At 33.8% G+C, this 19,905-nt stretch overlaps 3 protein-coding genes across 3 annotated transcripts; 2 read left to right on the top strand and 1 right to left on the bottom strand.

Moving 5' to 3' along the window:
* The first annotated feature begins 5,373 nt into the window (after positions 1–5,373).
* LOC129896312 (uncharacterized) lies at positions 5,374–6,272 on the top strand. The gene is made up of 3 exons (XM_055972174.1): positions 5,374–5,613; positions 5,735–5,808; positions 5,889–6,272. Exons 1-3 carry the CDS (start codon positions 5,526–5,528, stop codon positions 6,021–6,023), a joined length of 297 nt encoding a protein of 98 aa, XP_055828149.1. The 5' UTR covers positions 5,374–5,525; the 3' UTR covers positions 6,024–6,272.
* A 1,602-nt stretch (positions 6,273–7,874) lies between these two features.
* On the bottom strand, positions 7,875–10,035 carry LOC129896304 (GDSL esterase/lipase At1g74460). Its single transcript, XM_055972164.1, has 5 exons — positions 9,567–10,035; positions 9,212–9,342; positions 8,866–9,105; positions 8,528–8,777; positions 7,875–8,343 (listed from the first exon to the last, which is right to left on the bottom strand). The coding sequence occupies exons 1-5, from the start codon at positions 9,802–9,804 to the stop codon at positions 8,087–8,089; spliced, it is 1,116 nt and encodes a 371-aa protein (XP_055828139.1). The 5' UTR covers positions 9,805–10,035; the 3' UTR covers positions 7,875–8,086.
* A 1,582-nt stretch (positions 10,036–11,617) lies between these two features.
* Positions 11,618–13,216, top strand: LOC129896300 (geranylgeranyl diphosphate reductase, chloroplastic). The gene has a single exon (XM_055972160.1). The coding sequence runs from the start codon at positions 11,686–11,688 to the stop codon at positions 13,078–13,080; it is 1,395 nt and encodes a 464-aa protein (XP_055828135.1). The 5' UTR covers positions 11,618–11,685; the 3' UTR covers positions 13,081–13,216.
* The last annotated feature ends 6,689 nt before the right edge of the window (positions 13,217–19,905 follow it).

The following is a 19,905-nucleotide window of genomic DNA, read 5'->3' as shown; positions in this document are numbered from 1 at the left end:
AAATACATGAACTCATCAGTTGATGACTTGTGCATACTTATGTACGAATTTGGATATACGGTTTTTAGAATATGTATGTATACAGGCAGCTGTCTATATCCATCAGCAGGTTTTCCCCTTAACATCTGCAAAGCATGCTCTTTTGAACAACATGCCTGTTGATAGGTAATATCAATTCCATACGCTGATTTAATATCCTCTCGTATATCATTAGGGGTGACAATTCTCTTATGATTAACCAATTTAGGTGCTGTGAATGCACTAACAAAAGCCTTTGTAGCATGAACTTTGTTGAAAATCCTATCTCTCAGTGCACATGAATGTTCACTATTGAAATATCTAACTTTGAATATATCTGATTTTTTCCAACATGAAGCTTTCATTCTCCAACAACAGCCTTCTGAAAGGCATACTAACACATAACTGCATTTGTATTAAAAAAATGACATGTATCATACCAATATTTTTTCATTTATAATATCAACAAATACAGTGACATACTGATAGGAAGTCTGTCAACCCACATGTACTTGATACATGCTTCTTTGTATGTATTATTAAAAAAAAACATCTGATACATAGAGTATTATGAATCTGATACATACTGACAGCATTATTATCATTTTTTAACTGAGTTACAGAAATGGAGTTTTGATGTATCATGACAGGAAAAATTATTTTATTTTAAGAATGTATCAGATACACACAATAATATGTATCTGATACATACTGTTGGATACTATCCAACATCAAAATTTTCAAATGCAGAAATGGAGTTTTGATGTATCATGACAGGAAAAATTATTTTATTTTAAGAATGTATCAGATACACACAATAATATGTATCTGATACATACTGTTGGATACTATCCAACATAAAAATTTCCAAATGCAGAAATGGAGTTTTGATGTATCATGACAGGAAAAATTATTTTATTTTAAGAATGTATTAGATACACACAATAATATGTATCTGATACATACTGTTGGATACTATCCAACATCAAAATTTCCAAATGTAGAATATGTGCATACCTTTTACTGTCGGATCTTTTAACCTTGAAATTTAATTCATTATTGATTTTGTATTTGGCCATTACATCAACTAGAGTTGCTTTATCCTTATAGAATTGATTCTCCTTCACTTCCGCACCATTTGTATCATCTATGTAGTTCGTCAACTCCAATTCTGCTATATAACAATTTGCAACATTACCAGATTCTTCTAAACTAAAAATGTGGGACTCATTCGCATTTGATTCGGCACAAACGATTGCTCCAGATGTACTGTCGAATGATTTTATCTCACATCTTTTTATATCAAAGCTTGATATGCACAGGGGATAATTCACGAAAACAGGCTCTTTCTTCTTCAACTCTATGTAAAGATTAACACCCATATCATTACGAATATATATTGGCGACGAGTTACCTTCAACTATGTATCGGATTTCAATTTTTTTCTCTGATTCATCCACACTCAATTCAGCAGCGATTGCTGCTTTTAGATTTGAGTAAGATACATTGTCACCGACAACGATTCCATCACTTTTGTATTGTTCATAAGTAATATCGGATTGCCAAACTCGAGAATGTCTTAGTAGTATCGGGATATTCATATCGATTAATTGATGAAACGCGAAGTTTGCTTTGAATTGATGCTCTGTTGTTTTCCTTGTAGTCGATGCTCTGACTTTTTGGCTTCAAAATTCATGTACATAACTGTCGCCTTTTTTAATAGATCAGTAATTGATATAAAGAGCCAATCTTTTATCCATAAATAGCTGATGTGCATTAACTATTCTATAGCTAAAGTTATGTATCAGATACATAACTTATGTATCAGCAAAAATGGAAAAATAATTGAAATCAACTTCGGTATGAATTGATGCTCTGTTTTTTCCATTCGAGACGACGCTATGTTTTTTGGCTTGAATCTTCATGGACATAACAATTGATTTTTTTAACAATTGATGTATCAGATACATAACTGATGTATCAGATACATAACCCAAACTGAAAAAAAATTTGAAATCGAAGTTGGTTTGAATTTATGCTCTGTTTTTTTAAGCTTAAATCTTCAACTACACAACCGTTCTTTTTTTAACCAAATTAATCCCATTAATTAGATCAATAATTGATTTAAAGAACCAATCATCCCTTATATTAAGATACTATCCATAAATAGATGATCTTCATTAATTACTCATTAGATAATTGATGTATGAGATACAAATCTAATGTATCAGAAAAGTTAAAAAAAAGGGGATATCGGGTAATTTTGATACAATGAGGGGTGTATAGTAATTAGACTTTTCCATTATGGGATTTAGGTAAAGTTTACTTTTATTTTTCTTGTACTACATGACTCATTATTCAATGCTACTTTTGGATGTAGTTATTTTATACAAACTTGTATTTGAAACTGAACCTAACAAATTAACGCTCAAAGTATTATCATTATATAGGAATTGTCTATCGAAAAAGGCATTTCTATCACACAAATTTGAATTGTGAAATTACATAAAATATATTATTATTGGTGCAGTATTCACACACACACATGAAGGGTTTATGAAAGAATATTTTATGTTTGAGTTGAGTTTGGGCCTTTCGATAGTGATAGATGGGGATCCGACAATTGAATAGCCTCAAGGCCCCGAAATACCTCAAGAATTTGGACTCATGGCCCACGTTCGAAGTTGCTCTAAACACAAGGGATAATTACCCTTTTTGAGCTGCTTTTATAAAATATTTACCATTTATAGCAATTGTACTATGTATTAAAAGTGAATTACATATGAAATATATATGTATTATACTTATTTTTGATAAAAAAGAAAAAATTGCACTATGTATTGAAAGCGAATAACGCATGTAATATAGATGTATTACACTATGTATAAAAGTTAGATGTATTACAAGTGTCTTAAAATGTATTAGATTTGTTTGGATAAAAAAACGTGCATTATGTATTAAAAGTAAATTGTACATGCAATACAATGTATTAAAATAGTTGACAAATATTTTCTAAATTTAATATATTGAGGTAAGTTTCCCTAGTAAATGCATGTTAGCAACTATACTCAACTCTTTTCAATGTCTTTATCCACTGACCTTTCACATTCTAGAATCTAGACAATACAAATAGTTAATAATTCATTCATAAAAATTAAAAACACTTGGTCTATGATCTTGTAAAAAATTACCCATGGCCCAAAGCTTAAAATTCGATCGGCATAGTTCAAGACCAAATTCAAAAAGTTATGTTTTTGGAGTAATATTTGGTTTCAAACCCAACTCAATTCGGTTTTGGGTTTTGGATAGTAGCCCAATATTAGAGCTTTCCAAACAGACCCAAGTTCAACCTTAACGGGTATAGACTTCAACAGCCCAATTCAGTCTTTCGTTTGAAACGGGTTAATATCCTTTCCCTCATTTCTTCTTAGATTATTAGCCCCGGGACATCTATATCAAAGCTTAATTAGAAGATTAGAACACACAGCTACGAACCACGATGTTGGATACTTAATGTGACATTGGGTCTATATGTTATCTATTCTGATAAAAACGCACTCTGACTTACTGTTAACAAAATGTTAGTCCATGTGATCAGTTAGAATTTTAACTCAAATATTTCAGAATTTAATTAGAGAGGATTTTGGCCCCTCAAATATATGAAAAGACGTAAAGGCATAAAATTAGACGAACTTTGTACCAAGCAAGGACCTCGGATAAAAATATGACTATTTTGTTCCCAAAAGCTCACTTTCTAACCATGACTTGTGAGCTAATATATTTGAGAACGAAATGAATGTTTTGGTGATAAAGCATTAAGAGGAACAGTGGATTCTTACCAGAAATATAACAACGTAACTCAAAGTACCAAATATTGGTTAATTTATAAGCCTGACATCTGGCTAGTGGAATGATAACAAATACTGTGTACTATTTTTTAAAATTTTAAACAAGGAATATAATAAGTAAAATAATGAAAGCCTAGAAAGTTCTACCTGTTTGAATCTGATGCTCATGCATGTTGCATGGGTTCTGTAGTGGAAGTCCCAAATTGTTTATACATTATTTTGCTGATTGTATGAATCTTTTCTTTCGATTATTTATATCAAAAGGGCCTTATTCAATACTTTGATAATTGTAGAGTACGAATTGATTTGTGGGCACCTTAACAAATCTAAAGTGGTACCTATCACTAACATGCATTTGAACTAATTTCACAAAGTACATATTTATTTTTTTACTAATACAGACATTAAATAATTTAATTTCACATAATATCTGTTAGCTCGATACGAGCGCCTATATCCATGAAACTCTCATATTATTATATATATGTTCCACTAAGGCCTCACAAAAAATATTAGAGTAGCAAGAGTACTTATTGAGGCACATCATTATTTTGTCACCCTCCACTTGCACAGTGTGCTCATATATATTTTGTTCCCCATTTTGACTTAATATAAATTTTTCCTCATCATAATACTTTCCACTCAAACACCAAAAAGTCAAGTGCCCTTATTTTTTGGCTTTTAAGTTTCATATCAACGGTTCACATGCAAAAAGGAAATTGGGAGGAAGATATGGACAAAGATCCCAAACCGCGTTATGTGTACTATTTATCTAATTATTAAATAATGTTGCATGCCTTCCATTGAATTCATTTTCTGATTTATACTTTTTGACTTTGTGTGACTTGATAAATGCGGATCTATAATTTCTATAGCATATGTGCACCGTAAAAAAATAAAATGTATCAAATGTGTTGGAGTGGATTAGAGACTTAATTGGAAGGGTGGTTTGCTTATATAAACTTGGTCAATTCTTTTTTCTTAAGCTAGTTTTTAGGGTTGAATTACATGGTATTAGAGTCAGATCCTTCCTTGTTTGAGCTCCTGATTTACGTTCCAGTCATGCTTGAACGTGAAGGGGTATTAGAGTGGGTTAAAGTCCCGCATTAGTTGGGAATATAAATGGTTTGCTTATATGGATTGGGCAATCCTATCTTGATTAACTAGTTTTTGAAGTTGAGTTAGATCCACGTGTCATATCTTTACATAATGAGAATCAACTAGTTTTTGGGTTGAGTTAAGCCTACGTGTCATATCTTTACATAGTGAGAATTGATTCCCCTTCCTCTAAGTAGATGACTTAGCATTCAACCAAAAACTCCATTTAGCCTTTTTTAGACTATGATTGCTAGCAAATAATATTAGAACAATTTTAAAATATATATACGTAAAATACCTCATTTATTAAAGAGACCATAATTTCACGTGCACCATAATCAATAAATTCGCCCATGAGTTGATTGCCTCAACCAAAAGAAGCTCACGGAATTAACTGCCTTTTTGTTTTCTCTTTCTTTTTTTGCCATAATAATGTGTTAGTGGTCCATATGTCCGTAATAAGCATGTATAAAATGGAGCACTAGACAGTTGTGTTGCAGCAAATTAAATCCTAGGAATTATTAGAAACATTGTAAGAGTAGTTGGTAATTTATAATAGCCATGGCTGGCCTTTTCTTTCGGTTATTTATGACTTTTCTTTGCTTTTCTCATGCTATCAACTGCTTGATTAATGCCGTCCCAATCACAAGTAAGTTCATATTTCATGAGCATAGGTATCTTAATTAATTTATTTTTCCTTCTGTTATTGATCGATCATCGATAATAATCATGAATATATATGTAATATATAACATGATTTATATCGACAGGAAGCACAAGTTTGGTACTACTGGACATATCTCATGAAGAACATAATGTACTGACAGACAATATAATTCGTACGGTACGTACTACTTCTTCATCTTTAATTATATTTTTCCTTTTAATTAGTCTGATGGAAATTTTTAAAACTGAATTTGTTAGGCAAATATGGAAGCAGAAAAAGCAACAAGAAGAATACTGGAGGCTGAAGAGATCATGAACGATTATCCAGGTTCTGGTGCAAATAATCGACACACTCCAAGGTCCCAATTAGGGAGAGGATGTTTTGAATGCTAGATCATCCATATATGTTTAAGATAATTAACTGTGTTAAGTACCATTTTAATCATAATTGGCTCATATTTTGAATAGTTAATTAAGAGATCTAGTTAATTGTGTGGATAATCTCTGAGAGATCTCGCTAGCTAGCACGTAGTAGCTGAATTGGTTGAGGAGTACTTATTAGCAGTATTATATATGTTTTATATGTAGTGTACTGATTTGTGTTATGATTAATATTAATTATATGAACTTTGTTTGCTATCACTTTACTAAATTGTATATACGGGTACCATTAGTTAAGAATCATGTATCATCCTTAATCTACTGATTCTGAGTCCTAAGATATGGTTCCAACTTAATTACCAATGGGAATTCTGTCAAAAAAAAAATGCAAAGCAGATGAAATGGTTCCAACTTAGAAATTTAAAGTTCTGATCTGTGGTCTAATATATTGTTGAAGGGTGTGACTATCTCACTTAAAAGATTAGGCTTTTAAAGAGAGCACACTTTTATTATTGAACTGTATTTTCTACCCTCCCCCATGTATGAGACTGATTCTTTTTCATGGGCCAAACACGTGAAAATTCTTTTTGATATGGGTGGAGGTGAGATTCGATTTCAGGACCTTTATCTGCTCTAATATCATATTGAAGTTTGTGGCCATCTAACACACTTTTATTATTTAACTATATTTTCAACATCTATAGGGAAGTTACACATGCAAAATCTGAAATTGTTTTTTTTTTACAAGATATGTTAAGTGAGTGAAACATATTATTCTCCTAATTATATTTTCTTATGAATTAGAATTTCTTAGTCTACTGGGTAATATAAAAATAACCAATTTAAGATACAACAATATTCAATATTAATGAATTTTAATTTAAAATCAATGAGTTTCATTTTTAATGTACGTGGGAAGGATATTGGTGGGAGGTGCTGATTCTGAGGCATAGTTAAAGCTTGGGAGCGCTATATCTTTTTCAAGTGCATAACAGTTTCTTCTAGTGTCACCCTTTATGCAACTTCTATGAATGTGGGGCAACCTGCAAATAATAACTTTACGATAAAATGGAGGGTTGCCGGAGTCTTGGGATTTTGTTCCAATCTGACGTGGGATATTTCTTTAGGCTTAACACACATTTTAAAATTAGCTCAAAAGGAGACGAATTGCACAAACCATAGAAGGAGTTACGTAGAACATCTCTTTCAACACTTCCCCTTTCAAAAGGGCTGGTGCTAGACAACCAAAGATTTAATGATGTTAAAATATGGCTATTAGGTAAACTAATCTCATGTACCTTTTAAATATCCTTGAGCAATTTGGCAAATCAACATTAAATGCTAGATGGAGATCGTGGGTTTTGAGGTGGTAACCATTCACGTTTATTGCATGGTCCCACAAAAATTTGGTAAAAGGTCATATTATCCCTTATTTAGAGGCTTGCTGGAATCATATCTTAGTTTTAGAAAATTTAATATTCTACTATCAATTAATATATAGTGGGTTTGAAATCTTGATGAATGCATAAACACATATCGACCGGATTGGACAATTTTAAAAAATTGTTTGTCTACTTTGGACGTCCATAGTTATATGCAAAGCAAGCTTTGGCATAAGTATTAAAAAACATAATTTAAATATAGCCTTAAAATATATTTAAAAGGTTACGTTATTTCTTAGCAGAAACTGCAAGAATATTCGGGATTGGATGCTAGTTGACTGTACTTAATTTGTAATGCATTCGTTCATTATTTAATATGCAAAAAAAGAAATAGATTAGTACGTGACCATAATGTTTCTATTTTGCCAATATAATACTGAATGAATTACTGGTGATATAACAAGAAAATCTAGAAGGGAAGTGAAAGAAAAAATAATAATAGCGTCATTCGATATTTATGTCCTCCAACTTTGGGTGTATACAAATTGACTTCTTAAATATCATAATTGTAGTTGACAAGTAGACACGCTTGTCATGCCTGTTAACTTGTGCACACTAAAGACAGAAGACGAAAATGTTAGGTCTTGACCGAATTAAAAAATACGATTTATGTGTTATGAAAAAAAAAAAACTCTATTGTCCGTCATCATCGGATGAAGGACCCAAAGCTGGTGTAGGGGGAGAAGCAATATCTGTCTGGTTAGGCTTCAAAAATCCGAGTTTTTTAATAAGCTCTTTAGCAATCAACTGGTTAGCTCTATCCGAAGGGTGGTATTCATCCCAAAACACATATTTGCTTCTGTCGCTGCACAATATCGATGCTGGATTACACGTCAATGCTGGCCTAATTTTTCCAAACGAGCAGCATGGCGAATCCGAGTTACTAAAACCTGCAATATTTACGTTGAATTTAACTTATGTACTGTATTGATAATATAAATATTTTTATATTGTCAGTCTATCACTGCACAAAATTAAAATTCTTCGTCACATAAAAAGCTTTTTATGTTTAGTCCTAATATTTATATAATTCTTGAAATAGTTCTTAGCAGTAATGTTATAATAAGTTTGTACCGTAATTGCCGGGATTAGTTATGACATCGTTAACAACATCATAAGCATCTCCAAACTTGTAGCTGGCATTTGGAAGTGTGTTTGCCAATTCCACGACAAGTTCGTCTGTTGCTTTGTTGAAGGTAAGTGCCAGCTGGTTAGTCTTGTCCTGACACTGACCATCTGAACTTAGAACTCTTTGAAGTGGAATACAACCCATTGGCCCTAGCCCAAACACCATCAACTCCCTAGCCCCCAAACTATGCAACAACTAAAAAAATTGACAATAGAAAAACGTCATAATTGGTTTAAAGATTAAGCAATTTGTTTAGGAAATTGGCATGGAAAAAACGTCTTACTGTGAGCTGTGACCTGAGAGTGTCCATTAAGTATTGGATGAAGGATTTGTCATTATACGTCCATGAATCACTATAAACAGGCATTAAGTAATTGTTGATGAAATCATTGCTTCCTAAGGCTACCACGTATCTTGCTCGTTGGAAAAATATGTCAGCTTTTTTGCTTCCAATTTTTTCTCTAATTAATTCCTGTGTGCCTTGAAACAACTCTATTTGCTTGTATAAGGAAAACCTCTGTATCTGTACTTATAATTCATCAAATTAAAGGAGACACAACATACATACTCGGTATATTTTAAAGGAAAATGTATTAATTTTTAGACAAATTGACAGGAGAATTACTTACAAATAAACCGCCTGTCTCGTTTAGAATGCCACCACCTCCAGAGGCAAAATTGACTCCGTCCTCTAGTATAACATCTTCTGTTAACGATTGATTCAGATATGCTGGTGGCCTTGGAAGCCCCATTTCATCACCTACACAATAGGCATGGTTAACATGTTGGGTGTGCAAACAAAATTCAACATTAATTGGTGGTTACAAATATTGGCAAGCTGCATATAAGTGTGACAATACTTTTAATGTTGCGTGATACATTTTGAATTTGATCTTTGGGCTGACTTAGTCGAACTTTAAGTATGTAAAGCTAGATTAGGTACTTAACTATCATCTAAAATACAAAATTGAAAATGTTAATTACCTATTATATCAGCAACAGTACGGCCATTGCAAAATCTACCATTAGGCAATCCAGTCCCAAAATCAATACCATACCATGGCAAATTCGCGCGAGCAAGGCTTTTGGAGAGGAAGTTGTTGTTGCCAACATCTGAAAGAGAGTCTCCAAAGATGAATTGTACAATCTTGCAATTGCAACCTCCAATTACAACAGCTAATAAAATTGTTACAAAAATTGGTAAAGTCAGAGTCAACTTCATGTTAAGTACTTGTAGAGGTACTGTGTTTTTTACAAGTGTTTGTAAGTTTATCCTAGGAATAATGAGGCCTTAATTCTTACCTTTTAAAATGTTTACCAAGAAAAGGAAAGTGCAAGTATCTGTGGGGACAAAATCCAAAGCATCAGCTGGGGAAGTTGGGATTTTTGGAGAGAAAAATGGACATAAAGAAGGTAGCAAGAGTTTGATAAACCAACTGTCTAAGAAATTCAAACCTACCATATCTACTTTGAGTTCTGTTACAACGATTCAACTCTAACAAATATAAGTTGCATATCCCTTTCTTAGATGTTGAGTTTAACTAATAAATATATATATTGACAGTACACAAAATTTTTACACTATTAACATAACTTGAATATGTCATAGCAGGTAGTTTGTTTTATGTTCTATGTATTTCACTCACAATAGATAGTTATATATAGTTATTTGTAAGATGACAAGGTAATTTTAACTTTATCTTCCAATTTCTGTGTATTGAAGTTAAGACTCTTCTTAGATTAGCAGGCGAGCATACCCCTTCTCTTCACTTTTATTTGTCAACTATTTCAAAAATAGATTTTCACTTTTACTTGTCATGTTTAATATATCAAGAAAATAAAATATTTTTCCCCTTGTATTATCTTTAATATTAATTTTTTATTTTTCAAATCATTTTTCAATATCTAATACTACTAAACATCAATTTAAAATGAATATTATGGGGATGCAAAGTCTAAAATGGATAAGTAAAGGTTAACAAGTGCATGGAATTCTAAAGCCAAGTTGAGTTTTTACTTCTTCGCCTCTAACACCAAGTCTCTGCTATCACTTGCAAAGGGTTATGAGAAGTCAAATTCATATATAGGTAGGCATATATACTTGGATAACATTGTTACTCCACTTAAAGAAAACCTTCTAAATTACAAATTATATTTACTGATTGTTGGACTTGTGAAAGTTTCCTCTGTCGAGATAGAGATGTGTGATATAAGAAGATTTAACTTCCTTTTAATTTCCAGTCAAAACATCGGTAAAGGTGCAAACCCAACGATGCTAGTGTTGCAACAAACTTGATTGATACTACAAGGTCACTGGTGACCCAAACAATATTAAGTCAGGCCCAGTTTACTCCTTTAAATATTAGACACTTACACTATCAACAGAAATTACGATAACGAATGTAGTTCAAGATTTGTGTTGATACCGGATTGGTTCCTCCTTATTTCCTCGGACCGTGTCATTGTTCTTTCCGTTTCTTTTACTAGTAGTCTGTTTTGGATTGACTAGCTTATAAGTTGAAAATTACTTATAAGTTTTAAAAAATAAATAGGTATAGTTTTTTTGACTTATAAGCTGATTTTAACTTATAAACTGTTTTTAACTCATTTTAACCACAAAATGACTTTAAGTTGACTAGTCAAACATTCAAAAAAAAAAAAAAACTAAAAACAATTTAGATGCAACTTATAAGCCAATCAAAATGATCCATAGATTTGATTTATTTCCCGTACAGGAATACTAAATAGAACTAATTCACACTTGATGATCAAAATTTAGAGTCTAGTATAGTGTGTAAGCATATCCGAGCACGGTGAGCCACAATCGAAAAATGTACCTAACGTGGCAGAATGTGAGCCACTTGGACATCATGCAAAATGAAAGACCCATACGATGATGAAACAAAAAAACGTAACTGAAAACAAACTACAAATCAAGAATCTGCCCACCATTATCCAAATCCAATCTTAGCCCTCCATCCCTTTTCATCAACGGCACTTATCCCCTTAATATCTCTAACCATATCCATCAAAAATCATACTAAAAAATTCATAAAATCTCCACACTCACTCTCTATTCTCACACACTACTACGCTAAAAACCATGGCTTCCATTGCCCTCAAAACTTTCATCGGCCTCCGTCAATCCTCGCCGGAAAACAATTCTCTAACTCTCTCTAAATCCCTCCCTTCTGCCCAAACCCACCGCAGGCTACGTATTAATGCTTCTAAGTCCAGTCCAAGAGTCACCGGCCGCAACCTTCGGGTTGCTGTGGTTGGCGGTGGTCCTGCTGGTGGCGCCGCCGCTGAGACACTCGCCAAGGGCGGAATTGAGACTTTCTTAATCGAACGCAAGATGGACAACTGCAAACCCTGCGGTGGTGCCATCCCACTCTGTATGGTGGGCGAATTCGATCTCCCTCTGGATATCATTGACCGGAAAGTTACCAAGATGAAGATGATTTCCCCATCCAACGTCGCCGTGGATATTGGTCAGACTCTGAAGCCTCACGAGTACATCGGTATGGTGCGTCGCGAAGTACTCGATGCCTACCTCCGTGACCGTGCTGCCGAAGCCGGTGCTTCTGTTCTCAACGGCTTGTTTCTGAAAATGGACATGCCAAAAGCCCCAAATTCACCTTACGTCCTCCACTACACAGCTTACGATTCCAAAACTAACGGAGCCGGCGAGAAGCGCACCCTCGAAGTTGACGCCGTCATCGGCGCTGACGGCGCAAATTCCCGTGTCGCAAAATCCATTAACGCCGGCGACTACGAGTACGCCATTGCATTCCAGGAACGAATTAAAATTTCCGATGATAAAATGAAGTATTATGAGAATTTAGCTGAAATGTACGTCGGAGATGATGTTTCCCCTGATTTTTACGGTTGGGTTTTCCCCAAATGTGACCACGTTGCCGTCGGTACAGGCACCGTTACTCACAAAGCAGACATTAAGAAATTCCAGCTAGCAACAAGACTGAGAGCCGATTCCAAAATCACCGGGGGAAAAATCATCCGAGTTGAGGCTCACCCAATTCCCGAACACCCAAGGCCGAGAAGATTGCAAGACAGAGTCGCATTAGTTGGGGATGCTGCAGGGTACGTGACCAAATGTTCAGGCGAAGGGATCTACTTCGCAGCGAAGAGTGGACGTATGTGTGCTGAAGCAATTGTTGAAGGGTCAGAAAATGGGAAGAGGATGGTGGACGAGAGTGATTTGAGGAAGTACTTGGAGAAATGGGACAAGACTTACTGGCCAACATACAAGGTGCTTGATATATTGCAGAAGGTATTTTACAGGTCGAATCCAGCAAGGGAAGCTTTCGTGGAGATGTGCGCTGATGAGTACGTGCAGAAGATGACATTCGATAGCTATTTGTACAAGAAAGTGGCACCAGGGAACCCCATTGAAGACTTGAAGCTTGCTGTGAATACCATTGGAAGTTTGGTGAGGGCTAATGCACTAAGAAGGGAAATGGACAAGCTCAGTGTATAAGAAGAGGATAAAATTTCATACTAGCTAATATTTTGTAATTGAAGTTTTTATGCCTTTAATCGAATTTCATGTTACTTCTTAAAGTTTTTATTGATGATTTAGCCACTTTGTTCCTATCACCTTATGTATTAGCGATTTTAAAGCAGATTCCCCGTTTATCAGATAGAGAAAGATCACCGAGATTTTGCGATCTGCAGGTAAATTTATTCCAATTCCAAGAGCATTCTGCCAGGAAGAGTAATAACTTTGAAGGAAACGGGCTTGAGTTAAGCAATGTTGAAGTTAGTTTTAAACTTTGAATTTGGATTTATGGACTAAACTGCATAACAGTGTAAAGCTTGGATAGGTAACTAATTAGATGGGGGATGCTATTTACGAAACATTACTCTTCTGCTCCTTTTTCTTCCTCCTATTCTCTCCTTCTTATCTTGCTACGTTAGTTTATTTTATAACACGTTATCAGCACGAGCCTTCATTGCTTTGAGCTATATTTTTAAGATGGTTACAAAAGATAAGAATTTTATTTTCTTAAAATGTCTAATATTTCTAAACTTGAATTTGTTGCTCTTGACATATCTGAAAAAAACTACTCATCATGGGCACTAGATGCCGAAATACATCTAGAATCGATGGGTCTGGCAGACACCATCAAAGATGATAATACGACATCTAGTCAAAACCGTGCCGAAGCCATGATATTTCTCCGTCACCATCTTAATGAGGGATTAAAATTACAGTACCTTACATTAAAGGATCCCCTTAAATTGTGTAACAATCTAAAAGAAAGATATGACCACCTGAAGTTGGTCATACTTCCACAGACATGTCACGATTGGCTAAATCTGAGATTAATGGATTTCAAAAATATAACTGAATATACTTCTGCCTTGTTTAGAATTATAACTCAGTTAAATTTATGCGGAGAAGAAATCACTGAATAAGACAAACTTGAAAAAACATACTCCACATTTTCACCTCCAAATATACTCCTGCAGCAGCAATATCGCGAAAAGGAGTTTAAAAAATATTTTGAATTACTTTCTCACCTTCTTATTGTTGAACGCCACAACGAATTATTAACGAAAAATCATGATAGTCGGCCCGTTGATTCTTTGCCACTCCCTGAATTGAATCAGACAAAATATAACCAACGAAAAAGAGGTCATGGCCCTAGTCGTGGTCATGGTCAAAGAAGAAATTATAATCATGATACTCGGCTGACATCGATAATGATCAGCAGTACAAAAATAAGAGTGAAAAGGCAAAAGCTTTACCAAAGAGAAATTCAGAAAATATATGTCTTAAATGTGGAGGTATGGGCATTGATCGCGGACTTGCCGGTCATCAAAACGTCTGGTTCAGCTATATAGGCATAGATGACAGAAAATAATCAGGAGACAAACTTTATCTCTGAAGATAATATTGAGCCTATGCATTTGGATGCAGCTGTTTTAGTTAATTTTTCAGAAGAAAATATGAATATTGATAAGCCCAATAATATTTAAATAATTTTTCTTTTTATTTGTCTATACTAAATAATATGTTGTATTTTTCTAATCCATGTAAATAAATAAAAGTTGTTATAATGAGCCATGTATTAATTATAATATTTACCTTATTTCTTTTTGAAAAAAATATGAATATGCCTCAAATTTTGTTTAGATCAATGATCAATCACGAGGATATTTGTGTAATTGATAATGGAACAACTCATGCTATTTTTAAAGACGAGAAATATTTTTTCAACTTTCTTAGAAGAAAAGGCAAATGTTATTACAATTTCTGATAATTAAAAAATGATTAAGCCTCCGGAAGAGCTACTATATTTCTGCCTAAGCGGACAAAGATTGTTATACACGATGCACGATTTTATTCTAAATTCCTAAAAACTTGTTAAGTTTTTAAAGATATCCGCAGAAATGGACATTATAATGAGACACTAAATGAAATGAATATTGAATATCTTGGTATAACCAAGAATTTCTCAGACGAGAAATATATTTTGGAAAATTTACGAACTTTGTCGTCTGGCCTATATTATGCAAAAATTAGTGCAATTGAAGCACACGTAATCGTAAACCAGAAGTTTACTGATCTAAATACATTTGTGCTATGGCATGATCGAATAGGTAATCCTGAATCAATAATGATGAGATGAATTTTTGAAAAATTCAACTGGACATCTGTTAAAGAACCAGAAGATTCTTACGAATGATGAATTTTCATGCGTTGCTTGTTATCAAGCCAAATTATTTGCCAGACCATCGACCCTGAAGGTTGACGTGGAATCTCCTGGTTTTTTAGAGCGTATACACCGAGATATATGTAGATCTATTCATCTACCTAGTGGATTGTTTAAATATTTTATGGTTCTAATAGATGCACCATCTAGATAGTCTCATGTGTGCCTTTTATTATCTCGCAACTTGGCGTTTGCAAAGATATTAGTACAGATAATAAGATTAAGGACGTAATTCCCAGATTATCCAATTAATACTATTCACTTTGATAATGCTGGAGAATTTACATCCCAAACTTTTGATGATTATTGTTTATCAATTGGAATAAAAATTAAACATCCTGCTGCTCATGTTCATACTCAAAATGGCCTTGCAGAGTCATATATTAAGCGTCTACAATTGATCGTCAGACCTCTACTAATGAAAACAAAATTTCCAAATACTGTTTGGGATCGTGCTGTCTTACATGCAGTAGTTTTTGTACGTCTCAGTCCCACACATCATAATAATTATTCTCCATCACAATTAGTATTTGGTCATGAGTCAAATATAACCCATCTACGAATTTTTGGTTGTGTGGTATACATGCCTCTAGCACCACCACAACGTATAGAGATGGGCCCTCAACGAAGATTGGGCATATATGTTGGGTTTGATTCATCCTCCATAATTCGCTAGCTTAAAATGTTGACAGGAGACTTATTTACTACTCGATTTGCAGATTGTTGGTTTGATGAAACAATTTTCCCACCATTAGGGGGAGAGAAAAAGACCCCGCAAGAGAAATTGCGTGGAAGATTTCATCACTATCTCATTTTGATCCACGTACTCGCACATATGAGCAGGAGGTCTAGAATATCATCCACTTACAAAACATAGCAAATCAAATCTAGATGCATTTACTGATTTGAAACAGATAATTAAGTCACATATCCCTAAAGTGAATGTGCATATCCGGATTGATGTCCCAAAAGAACCATCTACTAGTATCATAGCTTCTGAATCTCAAACACGCCTAAGCGTAGTAGACTATTGGGTTTAAAGGATAAAAATCCTAAAAAGAGAAAGGTAAGGAATAATAAAAATGATACTACAAAAGAACCCTCTGAAGAAGGTCAATATTTGAGTAATACTAATATTCCTGAAGAAATCAGTGAACCTGAGAATCAAGTGAATGAAGAACTTTCAATAAGTTCTATCGGTGATGAGTTAAATTTAGATCGATCGAAAATTAGGGTGGATTAATGTTTTTGCATATAATGTTGCAATTAACCTAATACAAGATAGTAAAAGTCTTGAGCCTAATTCCGTCGAAGATTGTCGACGTAGATATGATTGGCCAGAATGACAAAAGACAATTCAATCAAAATTAGACTCACTTGCTAAACGTGAGTTTTTGGACCTGTAGTCCAAACCCCTGAATGTCTAAAACTAGTTGTCTATAAATGGATTTTTCTGTGAAAACGAAATGAGAGAAATGAAATTGAAGATAAAATGCACGCCTTGTTGCACAAGGATTCTCTCAAAGACCCGGAGTCAACTATGAAGAAACATATAAAACATTAGAACGATATAAAACATATTTTGCGGTACCTAAAATATACCATTTATATGGATTTGTTTTATACTAACAAAGATTGTGCAGACCTTATTGGTTATGGAGATGAAGTTTATTTATCAGACCCACATAAAGCTCGATCTCAGACATGCTATCTATTTACACACGGTGGAACTGCTATATCATGGCGATCTACAAAGCAGTCTATTGTTGCTACTTCTTCAAATCATGTTGAAATAATAGCAATTCATGAAGCAAGTAGAAAATGTGTGTGGTTAAGATTGATGATATAATTCATCAACGAAATATGTGGCCTCGAAAATGATGTCAAAGTACCCACAGTTATATTCGAAGACAATGTCGCGTGCATAACTCAATTGAAAGGTGGCTTCATAAAAAGAGATAGAACGAAACATATTTCATCAAAATTATTCTTCACGCATGATCTACAGAAGAATAGTGATATTGATGTACAACAAGTTGGTTCTGGTGATAATCTTGCAGATTTATTCATAAAGGCATTAGCAACATCAACTTTTGAGAAGCTATGATATAAGATTGAAATGTGTTGTCTCCAAAATATCAAATGAAGTTTTCATCAGGGGGAGTAAAATACACGTTGTACTCTTTTTCCCTCAACCAAGGTTTTGTCCCATTGAGTTCTCCAAAATATCAATATGTGTAATCTTTTTTTCTTCACTAGGCTTTTTTCCATTGAGTTTTTTCTAGTAATATTTTAACGAGGCACAACATCTATGGATATTGAAAATAACTATATATATATATATTTATTCTTTCACTATAATTTTTCTTTTATATAGACATCCAAGGAGGAGTTTTATATTATGGATGTTATTTTCCAAGTGGGCACCACTTAAAAGTTGGCAAGTTGCCCACTTGGTTTCTACTCATTTTATGACTATAAATACATTTTATGGCTATAAATATAACCTCTTTCTTGCGCAATGATAGAGGAAAAAAAAAACACAAATACAAAACATTACTCTTCTGCTCCTTTTTCTTCCTCCTATTCTTTCCTTCTTATTTTGCGAAATTAGTTTATTTTATAACAGATTGTACTTATGTATGATTTTATGCTGGAAACAAAACACTTCTATCAAAAAATCCTTTTTTTTAATCTTCAAACCAAGGGCCGTGACTTGTGAGTAGTTAAATACAAAAAATAAACATTGTAGGGGTATTAGAGCCCGTTTAGATTAGCTTATAAGTTGCTTATAAGTTGTTTTCAGCTTTTTTGAATGTTTAACTGGGCTAACTTAAAGTCATTTTGTACTTAAAATAAGTCCAAAAAAATAATTAAATTTATTTAACTTAACTTATCTAAGACAGTTTAAAGCCAAAAAAAAAACTGGGTTACCTCAGTTTGAATGTCTTGGGTGAAGATTTTATCAATGGTGTGGGACCACATTCTGGACTCTGTTTCTTTTGGGATAAAATGATTGTTATTTGGTCCGTTTTTGCTAGTTTTTTTCTTTTGTGGAAAAGTTTGTTATAGCAACAGCTGTGGTAGAATAGTTGGTTTGATTCATGCGATTAGCTAAGCTGACAAGCAAATGTGTTTTCTATTCCATTCAAAGATGCTTAGATGTGCTTTGCTGATGCAATATTTTCTATTACATGCACCATGCTATACATTTACTATAAACCCCTTCTATTTCTTTTTGGTATTGAGAACCAACTTATCTGTTGGGAGCACCATAGCAGTGTGGATCAGGATTTGTTTGTCTAATCTCCCTAGCAATACCTGCCCTCTCGTTTCTGACACAGTTCGGCTTACCTTCTAGTTTCTTTTGTTAGTAACCCTGTTCCAGATAGATTCAGTTTTTGACAGTGTCTATACAGTTTCAATTCTTTTAAGAGAGAATACTCAACCCGTTAATATTTGCACTCTTGCTCTTGAACCAATTTGGCCTACTTTTTAGTTTATTCAGTTGATTCCCTCTGTGATTAGGTATTAGTTTTGGCCTACTTCCTAGTTTATTCCGTTGATTCCTCTGTGGTTAGGTTTTGGGGGTTTTTAGATTGGTTGTATCTATGCAATTACAATCTTTGCAAAACAAATACCCCCCCTATTCATGTTTGCATCTTATTCTAAGAGCCTGCATGGCCATGATTTGATATCAGGTTGATTTGAAGTTGACATGCAATTTAGTGTCTGTTTGGATTAACTCATTTTAAGCAGCTTGTAAGTTGTTTTTAGTTTATAAGATGCTTAGATAAATTAAGCCAAACAAATCCAATTATTTTTTTGGGTTTATTTTAAGCACAAAATAACTTTAAGTTGGTCAGCCAAGCACTCAATAAAACTGAAAACAACTTATCAGCTACTTATGAGCCAATCCAAATGGGCTCTTAGATCTCAAAAGTTGTATTGTTTCTTCTTAAAGTGAAAGGCGCACAATTTTATAAACTATCAAAACTTCCCCAATTCTTAGAAGCTTACAAAATGAGCTAATCTTAGCCTATAAATAAAGACTAAGGTATCAGAATATCCTTAGGCACCATATTAACAAATCTCATATCTCGATGTCAAACTCTGAGCTATTGGCACTCGGTGATTTCTTGATAATAAATAAAAGGATTTTCTCCTTCCTACTTTACTCTTTACAAGGCTATCCTTTTCAGTGCAATATTTTTTCTGAAAAGTGCTAATAACTCCCTATATTACTAAATCTAGAACAGGAAAGTATATCTTATGTGTCAAAATCTTGCATTATTTTGGTAATGATGTTAATAGGAAGTGTTAAGAGAACAATGGAAGTGATACTCAAGGTTATAATAAAGCTACGAAACAGTAAAAAATTAGTACTTGAGTATTGTTTTAGAAACTAGAACTAAGATCCCTCAAGTGATAATCTCGAGGGAGACGGTTATATCCTGGATTCCTTGAGGAAAGAGATGCCTATTTCATTTAACTAGATGTGCACCTTTTAGACGGCTCCTTCCTTTACTCCTATTTCGGCTCTTACATATGATGTTGTCACCTTTCAAACCAAGCTCTTGTGC

Source organism: Solanum dulcamara, chromosome 7 (assembly GCF_947179165.1).
Source record: "Solanum dulcamara chromosome 7, daSolDulc1.2, whole genome shotgun sequence".
Lineage (NCBI taxonomy): Eukaryota > Viridiplantae > Streptophyta > Magnoliopsida > Solanales > Solanaceae > Solanum > Solanum dulcamara.
The sequence above is the reverse complement of the archived record's forward strand: the minus strand, read 5'-3'. Positions and strand labels throughout refer to the sequence as shown.

What these genes read in the sequence shown, in the direction of transcription:
- LOC129896312 (XM_055972174.1), top strand. Translation starts at nt 5,526, where the DNA reads ATGGCTGGCCTTTTCTTTCGGTTATTTATGACTTTTCTTTGCTTTTCT. An exon ending in TAATGCCGTCCCAATCACAA is followed by an intron (nt 5,614 to 5,734) that starts GTAAGTTCATAT and finishes TTATATCGACAG; the next exon opens with GAAGCACAAGTTTGGTACTA. An exon ending in CAGACAATATAATTCGTACG is followed by an intron (nt 5,809 to 5,888) that starts GTACGTACTACT and finishes TGAATTTGTTAG; the next exon opens with GCAAATATGGAAGCAGAAAA.
- LOC129896304 (XM_055972164.1), bottom strand. Translation starts at nt 9,804, where the DNA reads ATGAAGTTGACTCTGACTTTACCAATTTTTGTAACAATTTTATTAGCT. An exon ending in TACTGTTGCTGATATAATAG is followed by an intron (nt 9,343 to 9,566) that starts GTAATTAACATT and finishes CCTATTGTGTAG; the next exon opens with GTGATGAAATGGGGCTTCCA. An exon ending in ACGAGACAGGCGGTTTATTT is followed by an intron (nt 9,106 to 9,211) that starts GTAAGTAATTCT and finishes TTATAAGTACAG; the next exon opens with ATACAGAGGTTTTCCTTATA.
- LOC129896300 (XM_055972160.1), top strand. Translation starts at nt 11,686, where the DNA reads ATGGCTTCCATTGCCCTCAAAACTTTCATCGGCCTCCGTCAATCCTCG.